The 12,386-nt window shown below is 42.6% G+C and overlaps 1 protein-coding gene across 1 annotated transcript in view; it reads right to left on the bottom strand.

Moving 5' to 3' along the window:
* The window catches only part of OFD1 (OFD1 centriole and centriolar satellite protein), a 36,184-nt gene that overhangs the window by 6,589 nt on the left and 17,209 nt on the right, over positions 1-12,386 (bottom strand). The window contains exons 10-18 of the mRNA XM_004386341.3: positions 10,909-11,028; positions 9,699-9,772; positions 8,363-8,454; positions 7,229-7,418; positions 6,273-6,403; positions 5,638-5,749; positions 2,480-3,088; positions 1,899-2,025; positions 664-764 (exon numbers count right to left, since the gene is read on the bottom strand). Of these exons, the coding sequence (XP_004386398.2) occupies positions 664-764; positions 1,899-2,025; positions 2,480-3,088; positions 5,638-5,749; positions 6,273-6,403; positions 7,229-7,418; positions 8,363-8,454; positions 9,699-9,772; positions 10,909-11,028 (1,556 nt within the window). The remainder of the gene's footprint in view (positions 1-663; positions 765-1,898; positions 2,026-2,479; positions 3,089-5,637; positions 5,750-6,272; positions 6,404-7,228; positions 7,419-8,362; positions 8,455-9,698; positions 9,773-10,908; positions 11,029-12,386) is intronic.

Raw genomic sequence — 12,386 nt, forward strand, 5'->3', positions numbered from 1 at the left:
TAAGTATTCAAAACATTACCGTCTCAGACTTAACAATGAAGTTTACAAGGCTAATGGATAGGTTATATGCAAATATAAAGACTCTTCAAGCTGGAAAGGACCTCTGAGAGGATGGACTCTACGTCTGTTTTACATTTAAGACATGGGTGCTGAAGTGAGCCAACGGGAACACGTCAGGGCCACGGTCAGGACACCAGTTTCTTTCACCTCCCTTTCTGAACTAAGAGCAGGGTTTTCTAAGTCTGAGGAAATCCACAGAATCAGTATAACTTAAAGGAGAATCACAACAATTTCATAAAAAAGGAAAAAAAAAACTTTAAATCACTTATTTAAAAAATGAGGTAACCCAAAAGTTGGTAAATTAAGTCTGTCTTTTGTCCTTTTTATAGTTGCTTTAAGGATTCATTTACAGGCTTCGCTCTAACTTTGAAATTATTAGTCATCCTAAAATTTTTTTTAAGTTTTAAAAAATGGAACTCAGACACACTCCTGAAAATCTTCATGATCTAAAACAGAGGTGAAATCTCTGTATTTGTGGTTTTATCACAAAATAAAAATGTCCGAGTTGTAACTGCTTTGCTTTTTGTAACAATGGCCGTCTCACCAAAACTATGCTTTCTACATTTTCAACTTATAAAAATCAGTACTTATATTTGAACTTACATTCAAAAGATGAATCAAGTTCCTCATTATCCTTAGAAGTTAGCTTGTCCAGATTTGAAAATTCACTTCTGTCTTGAAGTTCAGCTTGTTTTTGATAAAGACTGGATTGGAAGAATAAACTTCTTGAGTGTCAAGTTTTAATCACATCAAATGCAAGAGCACAGTGTGAGAAAAAGCCATTTGTAAATCAAGAAAATGCTTCACAAAATTCATTTCTCTTCAGCTTATAAAGAACAGCAGCTGCGATGCACTGCAGGCTCACCAGGCACTGGGCATGGTTCTGAGTGATTAATATACATTAACTCAGTTATCCTCAGAACCACCCCACACGGGGAGGCAGGTACGACTATTGTTAGTAAAGAATATAGCACTCTCAGTGCTATTCCCTAGGAGTTTATTTTCTCAGTAACCACAAAACATTTTCGAAAGAAAGAAATTCTGTACAGCATCACCACGAAACAGATGGCGCTGCAATATGAGGAGCTCGACCGAGCGTGCCCCTCAGCGCACGGGTGAGTCCCATCTTTCCTCGTGGCTATTACCACAAAGTGCACCACAAATGTGAGATGCTTGTAGGACCATTACAGGCCCATACTGCAGTTCTCAACTTGGTAAATGGGACTGCTCACACGCCAATACCCAGGCTCCAGCCCGGGGTCGAGCGAGTCAGAAGATCCTGCAGTGGGGGCCAGGCCTGGGGAGAAACCCCAGTGTGACTCCGATCACAGCCCGGGCTGACCCACGGGCCTTCTTTCTAAAACAACACTCCGTTCTGCTTCAATAATCATACCCTAGAGCCAATGTCACTTCAGAATTTATTTCAATGCTATAAAAATTGGAATCTTATCTGTTTATATGCCAAAATACTTTTTAATGAAGTGCAAAATTGTTACAAGTTTAAAAACAAACTGAATGTATTTACTTTCTGAGATTTTCTACATTTGTTTTTATTTTTATAAACTGGGTATAGCCACAGAACTCTGAAGATACTTATTAAACCATATTGTGTATTCTATCCACCAGGTTGAACAAATAAATAGAAATTATGTTAAAAAGGAATCTCTCCCCCTCCCAGTGATTCAGATGATTCGCAAAGATCACACTGCAGTTTACAATCTCGCTGCAAACCATATACTGCCACAAGATCTTTCCTATGGTCTACAATAAAACACCAAGTAAAAGCTAAACCGCAGGTAACAAGACTGGGCTGAAGCCGATGCGAATGTGGTGTTTACCTCGCCTTCTGCTCCGGAAGGCTGCGGGGAGATGCGCTGGAGGGGGTAGGCCTAGACTCAGCAGGCGAGGGCTGGGATGTTCTGTCAGGACAAGCGCTGGGGGAAGCAACGAGGGATCTGGCCAGACCTAAGAGGCAGAAGGAACCAGGGTGAGAATATGACAAATTGCACAGAACGCATACCAGTGTGGTTTCTAAGGAGCTCTACTGGTTTGAAAAGAAATTCTGTCTGTGATCCTTGCAAGATAAATGAGCTTCATACTAACCACTCAAGCACCTAAACTGAACAGCAGTGGTAATAAATGTAAAATAAAACTAACCAGCAGCCAAGGAAAGGACACTGTCCCTCCCTGAACACTTCTGCCTGCTAAGCAAAATGCCAGACCCAGAAGCTCCTTCTCCTACTGACTCCCACACCAAACCTGTGGAGCAGGGAGACGCCAAGGTTGGCCAGGAAACACAGGTAGAGAGAGAGGACCCAACTGGTCCAGGTGAAGGCCTGACTCCTTCATGACAGGACCAAAGAGAATAGGGTCTATCCAAAGCGAGAGTGTTCTGGAAACCCTTTCTGTAGCAGCTTACCTTCCAGGTACATTTCACTGTCGAGGCTCCTCTTTGCTTTTGGAAGGGGAGTGGAGGAGAGGCGTCTTGGGGAAGAGCCCCTCCTTCGCCGTGAAGCTGCGCTACCTGTCAGCACTTCCAACGCGTCGCTCTTTTCCTCTCTCAGAATGTCCACCTGAGGCTGCTCAGATACAATTCTGTCCTCTGCAAAAAGACCTCTTTCTGGGGAACGTGAAGTGACATTTTTTAGAGTTCCCAGCAAGTACAGGGGCAGCGGACTCTTTGCTGGTGGCGGGCTCGTACCTGGGTTTTGAGTGACTCTTCGATGGTAATTTCTGAAAGCTTTTTCTAAGCGTTCGGCCTCTTGTTCTAGCTCCTTTACCCTGGCTTTAGTATTGGCTACAAATTCAAGGTCAGAATCGGGGGAAATGCTCTCCATGCCTGCATCTGGGGGACTTGTGACCCTTGGTGTAACTGCAACTGCCAGAGCCTTCTCCTGTTCCACAGGATTCTTCAAGAAATCTCCGCTTATATCACCGTCGTGAGGTACCATCCTGCCACTTCTGAATCCAGTGATGGAGCGATCCATCAGAGATGGCTTTGGGTTGCGGTACACTTCATTCTGTAGAGCTGCAAATTACAAAAAGAGAACTTGAGATCTGAGGGGGAAAGGTAGAGAATACAATTCAAATATACTCAAGATCATGATTTTTGGAAAAATCAAAGAAAAGTAATAAAAGGACAAGCTTGCACATTAAACTGTTTCTTAAACAGGGGTAATTTCAAGAATTATTAACGTTTATCGAGAGCTTGAAAAGAGGCCCGGTGGCACAGTGCTTAAGCACTTGGTGGCTAACCAAAAGGTCAGCAGTTCAAACCCACCAGGTTCTGCAAGAGAAAGGTGTGGCAGTCTGCTTCCGTAAAGATTACAGCCTTGGAAACCCAACGGGGCACTTCTACCCTGTCCTATAGGGTTGCTATGAGTTGGACTTGGATTTGACGGCGATGGGCTTGGTTTTTTGGTTTGGACTGAGAGCTTCGTATGGCTTTATAAGCCTTCTTCTGTAATGCATGATATAAATCCACAATCCTTCATACACAATCGTAAAATCCAAAAAGTTCTGAGCACTGAAGATGTATTCATGATTTATTTGGTGGCAAAGCCTAACAAGACCTAAACTCATTTGGCTGAAAAACTTGATCTGAACTGATGTAAACTCATTTATAAGCTCTACTTATCCCACCTAGCATGAATATTCATACATTTGATTGTAAAGTAATTAATCTGTGTCTTGGTCATCTAGTGCTGCTATAACAGAAATGCCACAAGTGGATGGCATTAACAAGAGAAATTTATTTTCTCACAGTCTAGTAGGCTAGAAGTCCAAATTCAGTGTGTCAGCTCCAGGGGAAAGCCTTCTCTCTCTGCTGGCTCTGAAGGAAGGTCCTTTTCATCAATCTTCCCCTGGACTAGGAGCTTCTCCATGCAGGAACCCTGGGTTTAAAGGATGCACTCTGCTCCTGGCGCTGCTTTCTGGTGGTATCAGGTCCCCCACTCTCTGCTCCCTTCCCTTTCCTTATCTCTTGTAAGATAAAAGGTGGTACAGGCCACACCCCAGGGAAACTCCCTTTACACTGGATCAGGGATATGACCTGAGCAAGGGTGTTACAACCCACCCTAATCCTCTTTACCATAATCTAATCTTGCCTTATTAACCACAGGCAGAGATTAGGATTTACAACACATAGGAAAATTGTATCACAAAATGGAGGACAACCACACAATACTGGGAATCATGGCCTAACCAAGTTGACACGTATTTTGGGGGGACGTAATTCAATCCATGACAATTTGTCTGCCTACAGGAAGCTGCCCCAGGCCCCTGGGCTGTTGTGAAATACATGGTATACGGCCAGAGTTTCAGACAAGAGAATGAGGACCTGCACTCCCAGCAACGCTGGGGCCTGGCACTGTTGCTGCTCCCATTGTACAGAAGGGGACTGAGGCTTACTGAGGCTGGGTCACACTGTTGGCAAGCAGTACAGCCGCTGAGATTTCCTAATGCAAAGCCACTGCATGTGGCTGCTCCCCTCCTGCAATGCTCCCTATGGGGCCAGGCGCGGTGCTGCAAGGAATACGCTTGCAATGGGCAATGCATGCTTCTGAAAAGGTTCCATCCACACTGAACAATTTTTCCATACGAGATTGCTATGATTTCAGCTACGGGCAGTCTGGCAAACATAGAATTGTTGACAGAAAAAGAGGAGGAGGAAAGAATAGAAATGAGTAGAGGTACAAATAAAAATAGTGTGGGCAGAGGGGAATAAGGGATTGACAAGGAAAGAGTGCAGGTGGGACATAAGAAGGGCTCAGCACAAGGAAGTGTGAGAAGCCGGTTAAACTGGTAACACACAGAACCTTTGAGCTTGAAGCAGCTAACAAACAAAAAGCATCTAAGCTGCAATATAGTTCTTATGAAGGAGGCAACGGCAGATATGACTGCAGCCAGAGTAAAGGAAGTAATACAGTGACAGCAGTGACCACTTCGTCCCAGGCACTGTACTGGGACCCACCTCATTTAATCTTCATTCAGCACGACACTGGAAGAAGGTATAGAAACGTGTCCAAGGCCAAACAACTAATGCTACAATTGGGGTCCAAAACCAAAGACAGTTCTCTGATTCCAACACCAGTGCTCTTTCCACTAGGGCACCCGGCTTCATATACGTATGTATATGTGTGCGTGTGCGTGTGTGTGTATGCGTGCATATGTGTATATATTTGTATACCTGTCTGTCAAGAACAGGCAAAACCACCCAATAGTCAATCAGTCTTACTTTTGAGGTAACAAATAAAAAAAAGAAAGCCTAGGTCCAGGGTGACTTTTGGGACTCCTGTGTCATATGGAGCAACCACCCCACCACCACACCATTTGTGGTTGTGATGTGAGGTGCTCCCAAGCCAGGGGCCACTTCTGAAGGGAAATCAACATTAGCTGGTCCCAGCTGGTGTTCCTGAAATGGGTAGGTAGTTTTACTTCTAAGAAGACATATATTTCTATGCTTTTTCCTCTAATACGAAAATTACTAAAAATTCCATAAATAACAATCACAACACTTCCACAAATGTCAAAAGCTTTACACAAACAAAATATTCATGGGCTACAAACATCTCTAACCTGTCTGGGTTTGCTTCAGTTGCAATTTTAGGTCGGCAATCTGTGTAGTTAACCTCTTTACAGTCGCATCGTAATCGATCAACTGGGCCTTCAGCTGTGCTGAATGTTCAATCTGAAAAGATTCGAAAAGGAGAAGAAATCAAGGTAACACAAATCACAGCTCATTTCTAAAGGAAGAATTCTCTCATGGTGCTTGTTTTATTTTTGTTTTCCCAATTCCCAGAAGGTTTACACCTGTAATCAACAGGGTCTCTATGAAAAAACCAACAAACAGAACACGCAAAAAGCTTTTCACCACCCTTTTCGTTCCTATCAAAGAAGAGCGCCTCCAGGGCCAGCAGGGAGAAATCAGAAAGAGCTGGTCAATATTTGTAAGTCAAACTGGGTCCCGGCAGGGTGAGAATCAAGAGACACTTTATAAGTGGGCACTATCAGGACGTTTAAGTAACAGGAAGTCATATAATTGCTAGAGAACATTCTCAGATAAGAAATGAGACCCTTAGCATATTTGGGGCAGTACTTTCAAATGTTAAAATAAGTAAGCCCGGTTTACGCTGGGTGTGACTTATGCCAAGTTCCTACGTCTACCAAGTGGACTGCCACAATACTTGAACAAGCGAACAGCCAACACTCACTTCACTCTGCAGCCGTTTTTCCAGAGCTTGCTTGTGAGTTTCAAACTCCTTATGCCCAAGCGCTATAGCATTTTCTGCTTTCTTTAATTCCTTCTGAAAAATCACAAGCTCAGGAGATGGCTGAGCTATGCCTAAGAAGGGGAAAAAAATCCTAGTCATTACCAATCTTGTGGGTTTTCTTCTTTCACTTCACAACATTGGCTAAGGATGTTTTAAATGGTTCTTCCTTTTCTTTGCACTCAACACAGTTAACATTACGTTAATTCTATTAAATGGGCAAAAAAGCAATCCTGATTCACAGAATTCAGAAACAAAGAATTTAATGCATGTTAATGCAAAATTTATTAATTACCCTTTAGAGTCCTACTCCAAGGAACAGAATTCTTTCAAATCCTCCAGTGAACCTGACAGCCTGTCTCTCTCCTCCACTACGCACAGAAGGGAGAGAAACAGTGTTCTATCAACAGCTGTCCAGTCCGATCCGTGCATCCGTCTGTGACAGTCAGGACCCAGGCAGAAGGCAGATGGCGCCTACGCATCGGGTCATCTGTGGACTGTTTTTTCAAGAGTGACTTCTGGAGGGTAACTATAAAGGATGGTGCCATTCCCTGGGGCAGCAACATGCCACGCTGCTACCACCTCTGGGCCACCGTCCTGGAGGGAGCGGGGAGTGCCAACCTCGACCTCACCCTTCTCTCAGCCTCCAAGTGCTTGCCAGTGTCCTCACTGGCCAAATCCAACCAGGAGTCAGAGGGCATGGGAGCCGTAGAAGCAGATTGGTAGTTTCAACATACTACTTCTTACAGTGACACTATTAATTATCCAATAGCAAGCAAAAAGGAAGTCATTTCCATCCATGAATCTTAACTTTATAAAATCTTCCCAATTGAAGTCTATCTTACAGGCTCTGACTTAATATGAATTACAAAACGATGCAAATCCAAACAAAGACATACGGTTTAGGAGAAGCACGTTTTCACTTCTACTCTCTTCCAGTTGTTGTTTCAGCAATTTAGTTTGTGCCTGCAGCTCCAGTTTCTCTTCTTTTAGTCGTGAATAATCACTCAGCCCTTTAACCTTTTCACTCAGCAAGTGGTTTTGTTTTGACATTGCCAAAGACTGGGCTTTGAGAGATTCTAACTCAAGCTGAAATTCAAAAAGGACAAACCATACTTGTACAGTGACCCTACAGCACTGCTTGAGTATAAGCTGGCAGGATGCTTTGAACTGGGCATCACAATTAAGGTCACTCAATAGATACGGCGCAGGGGGAAGTTTATCGAACTTGAACTATACAGAACTCTGTCCTATGAAGCAAGTGCTTCTCATTATCATCCCATTTTCCAGATGCAACTATGGACCCAAGAACAATCAGACTGCCGTACTATCCTGTTTTAAATACAGAAAGGTGAGAAAGAAATGATCACTAACACACAGTGAGAAGCTTTCCTTTTCTGAGCATATCTGACAGTTGGATGTGGAACTCTGTAAATTTCCAAATGCCTAAGTCATCAGAGGGGCAAAAATAAATTGTATATACGGTTTACACTTGAAGTACCTAAAGTTCCAGCTCTATCCCTCAGACAGCACGCTAATGAGCAGAAATAAAGTACGAGTGGCATGTGAAAGTGCATCTCGCTTTGTTCTCATCTATAAGACATCCATGGACTGACAGGAATGTTTACCTGCTGCTGATAAGAAAGAGGAAGAGGCTGAGGTAGAAACCGACCTGTACATTAGCTCACTGAATTCCCTCAACCACCATGTGATATGGGCAGCTTTCCAAATTTTAGGGATAAGGAATCTGAGGTCACAGAACCTGCCTGAAGGCACACAAGCAGAAAGGGACAGAGGCAGGATTCAAGTAGGACAACAGGTCTCCAAAGCACATCTTCTTTCCATGCATCCCTCTGTGACTTAGATTCAAACTAAGAATTATTTTATGAACCTAACTTCGGCCATCACCTTCTTAGTCATATAATAAACAGTTCAAATGTGCCCAGAGGATAACTTCAGATAAATTATGTATGACTACAGTTTCATACACTGTCTAACATATATTTGGAAAAAACTACAGGCTTAACGATTACCTCAAGTTCTTTCACACGGTTTACAGACTGACTGAGTTCTTGCTTTTTGGAATTAATAACTGTGAGCTCTTCTTGCAAATGCATAGCTTTTTCTAAAAGAAAAAGTCAACCGATTAAACATCATAATGCTTTCAGAGGGAATACAAATGCCATTTAATAATTTATGCCCAATATGTCAGACCTAACAACCTATCTTTCATAATCTAAATAGCAGATGGCCAAAAAACCCATTGCTGTCGAGTCCATTCCGACTCATAGCGACCATGTAGGATTTCCAAGGCTGTAATCTTTACGGAAGCAGACTGCCACATCTTTCTCCCACAGAGCGGCTGGTGGGTTCGAACCACCGATCTTTTAGTTAGCAGCCGACCGCTTAAGCACTGCACTGCCCGGGGTCAAAAATTCATTGGCCAGGAGGAAATAAAGCCTGTTAGCCAACAGGTGATGGAAAGTTCTAACAGTCATGTATGTGGTGAAATTTCTCCTGCTACGTATGTTAATCAGTTATACCATCCGCTCAGAGCACAGGGCCTTAAGCCAACAGTCCTTAATTTCCTTCAAGACAAAAATTTTTCTGTTACTATTTTGTAGTTCTCACTTCTAACACAAGACCATGAAGATACACTGTCAAAAACTAATGTGCTGAATACACAATGGTATCAATTCCTAAAGAAGGATTAGTTTCCACAAGATAGTAGTAAAAGGAAGAGCAACAAACTGTGGGTCTAGTGAATATTAAGTATCCAGCCCTGGTTTACTCCCAAGAATCCTCTGACATTTCTGCCAAAAGTCCAACTTCTTGTCACAGGCGATTTCCTTGATATTTATTGAAATGCAAAATATCCATAGACTGAAAAATTATTCACCTTTGGGAAAGTCGGGCTGATGTATAAAAGAGTTTAGAAAGTTATCCGTCAAGTCAAAATATTATAAAGCATAAAAATAAATCAGAAGTAAAGGAAATAAGAAACTAGTGCATACGGGACCGAGAAGTGAAAAGACAATTTTCCGTGAGTAAAACGTCAAGTCTCTCGTGGTTAAAAGGAGTGTTTACTGGATAGCAGTGAGCTGCTGCCAACCGTCCTGACAGTCAGAGCCTTTCTTATTAAACTAGACTGAAAGAAAGTGGGATAAAATGCTGACAATAAATTACTGACCCACGTGAATATACATGAAGGTCTGCAAAAAGGTAGTGAAAGACAAGGATCACTTTTTAATTTTGCAAAGTAAGAACATTAACAGTGAAGTATAAGCTATACATTTTTCAGAATACAGACAGACCCAATTCAGGAACTTAAATCAGAACTGAAAACTACAGCCCCCCACTGAGAATCACCTTTATTTTTCCTTTCATCTTCAATCAGTCTGTTGGTTCTAGTGATGTATTCATCCTTTAGGTCAAGTTGATACCTGAGGATCAGAACGACCAACAATGAGTTTCTTTGTCATTTTCCTGGAAAGGCTGCTAGCAATACATGAGCTCATCCACGGCACAGAGGGGCCTAAGGACACTTAACGGGAGAAGGCCTGAGCTTCAAGGTCTCTCAGTAATACATAATAGGCCAGGGATCTGAATTCTGAACATAAAAGATCCAGTGAAACCCTGCCCAAGTCCTGTAAATTGGGTCAAAAACCCAGTCATGCAAAATGAAGGGCCGTGTTATTGCGAGGTTACTGAGATAATTATTGTTCAGTTGCTCTCAGCTGACACAAAAGGCAATGGAGTTCAAAGGTTAAACGTACATTGTCCACAGCAGACTCTCCAATGATCCGAGACGATCCCAAAAGAAACCAGTCCGTCATTTCTAACCCACCTGTCCCTCCCCACCTCATCCCCCAACCAGGATCCAAACTTTTGCCCTCAGTATTGAGAGCCAGCTGCCAGCAGTATTATACCCAGATTAGCGATACCAAAAGGCATATTTTCCAGAGCTTTACTGTCTCTTCAACAGCTGTTACCAGCTTTCTGGTTCAGAGATGGGAGGAAGGAAAAAGACGCACTCCTGTGGTGAACAGCCTCCAAATTGCAACACTTGCCCAAGTTACATGAGGATACCCAAAACCAGACATCTTCCATGCCGCAGAAAATGTCAAAATGATGCCAAATAGTGCCCTATCTACATGGCTATGTAACAGTAACATGCACGTTTCTAGTCATTTATTCCTAGAAGTTTAACAATGACAGATCTTTCAGTGCTTGCTGTTACAAGGACTGACATAAAATATGTAACAGAAGCCATCATTTCAAAATTGTTGTATTTCTTTTTTTAACAGAATACTTTTAAAGACTTATGACCTCAAGAAACCTTTGCTTCTCTAGCATTTCTTGAGGACCTGTGATTTGCTTTAATTTGTAGAGCACCTTGTGACTTGCTCAGCTTGCACAGCTTTCCTGTCCCCTTCTGCCTTCTAGTCATTGTCCTTGGACTGCTATGCCTTATTAGTCCCGTTTTGTTTTAAGTTACCTCAGATGTTGTATTTTTACATGGTTCTATCTCTTAATTCAAATACATTACTGTACTTCTTTAAAAACTCCCAACAATTACTTTAGAAGTTCAGTCTTGAGCTTTTGGTCATAGGTCTCCTCAAGAGTCTTTATATTCAGCTCCCGTCTCTTAAGTGCATCGTCCACGCTTTTGTTTTTTTCTTCTTGCAGCCTCTGGGACCTGAAATTAGCAAAAAATAAGGGGATATCATTGAAAAATTATGGGCAGGGCAGGAAACAGAAGCTGCTGATTTGTATTAGGAAAGACCAGAGCAGCTGAGCTGAGTCAGCTCATCTCTGTGCCTTCATTTATTCAATAAATATTACCTGAGCCCTTACTATGTATGGGCCAGATGCTACAGCGGAGTACCTTAGATGGCCATGTTGTTGTTGCTGGTGTTAGCTGTCTGACACACCGACTCATGGTGACCCCGTGCACAACGGGATTGGACCGCTGAGATCAGAGGGTCTGCACAGGCTGATTTCTGGAGGTAGATTGCCAGGCCTTTCTTCCTAGTCCATCTTAGTCTGGAAGCTCCACTGAAACCTGTTCAGCATCAGAGCAGCACACAAGCCTCCACTGACAGACAGGTGGTGGCCGCACTATAGCTCTAAGTAGATTAATTTATAAACTGTTAGACAGTCCTATCTTAGTGGCAGTATGGGTGGGCTGTAAACCTTCATCTAAAGTACAATAAAAAAGAAAAAAAAAAAAGGTCATAAACCCTATGCCATCGAGTCAATTCTGACTCATAGCAACCCTACAGGACAGAGTAGAACTGCCCCATAGGGTTTCCAAAGAGTGGCTGGTGGGTTCGAACCACCGACTTTTTGGTTAGCAGCTGAGCTCTTAACCACTGCACCACCAGGTGATGGATAAATGGTCCTAATCTATTTGGGGTGAAGGAATGATGTTATTAGTTACAAAGAAAAGTTAGTGTACTGATATGCTTGTTTCTTCTACATTATTGTTTCAATGTGGAATTTAATTGATTAACCATAGATATTAAAGTAGAAGATTCATTTTTGTCATTTCATAATCTACTAATTGAAAACTGAAAAGAGCGCTGAAAGAGAGCAAAAGCTAGATGGATCAATCAGGACTTCCAAATACAGAAGAATGAAGTGGTCTCCATAGAGAGACTTTAACCATAAAACCAAGGCCAGAGCTGGGGAATCGTGTTCACAGGTGCCTAGATCAAGGCATAATGATAAGTACTACAGAACACTGATTATTCCAAGAAAAGGATAAAGGCTCTATGTACGAGCTCCCTCTGCTGGTTAATCTGTAAAGCAGCAGAACAATATACTAGGTTTATTTAGCTCAGATCAGGGCTCTGAACTGGTTTGAATCCCTGCTGAGAATCTGCATTTCTAACAAGTTCCTCTCCCCCACCCCCCAAAAAACCAAACCCATTGCCGTTGATTCCGACTCATAGTGACCCTACAGAACAGAGTAGAACTGCCCCATAGGGTTTCCAAGGAGCAGCCGGTGGATTTGAACTGCTGACCTTTTGGTTAGCAGCCAAGCTCTTAACC

Source organism: Trichechus manatus, unplaced genomic scaffold (genome assembly GCF_000243295.1).
Source record: "Trichechus manatus latirostris isolate Lorelei unplaced genomic scaffold, TriManLat1.0 scaffold00162, whole genome shotgun sequence".
Classification (NCBI taxonomy): Eukaryota; Metazoa; Chordata; class Mammalia; order Sirenia; family Trichechidae; genus Trichechus; species Trichechus manatus.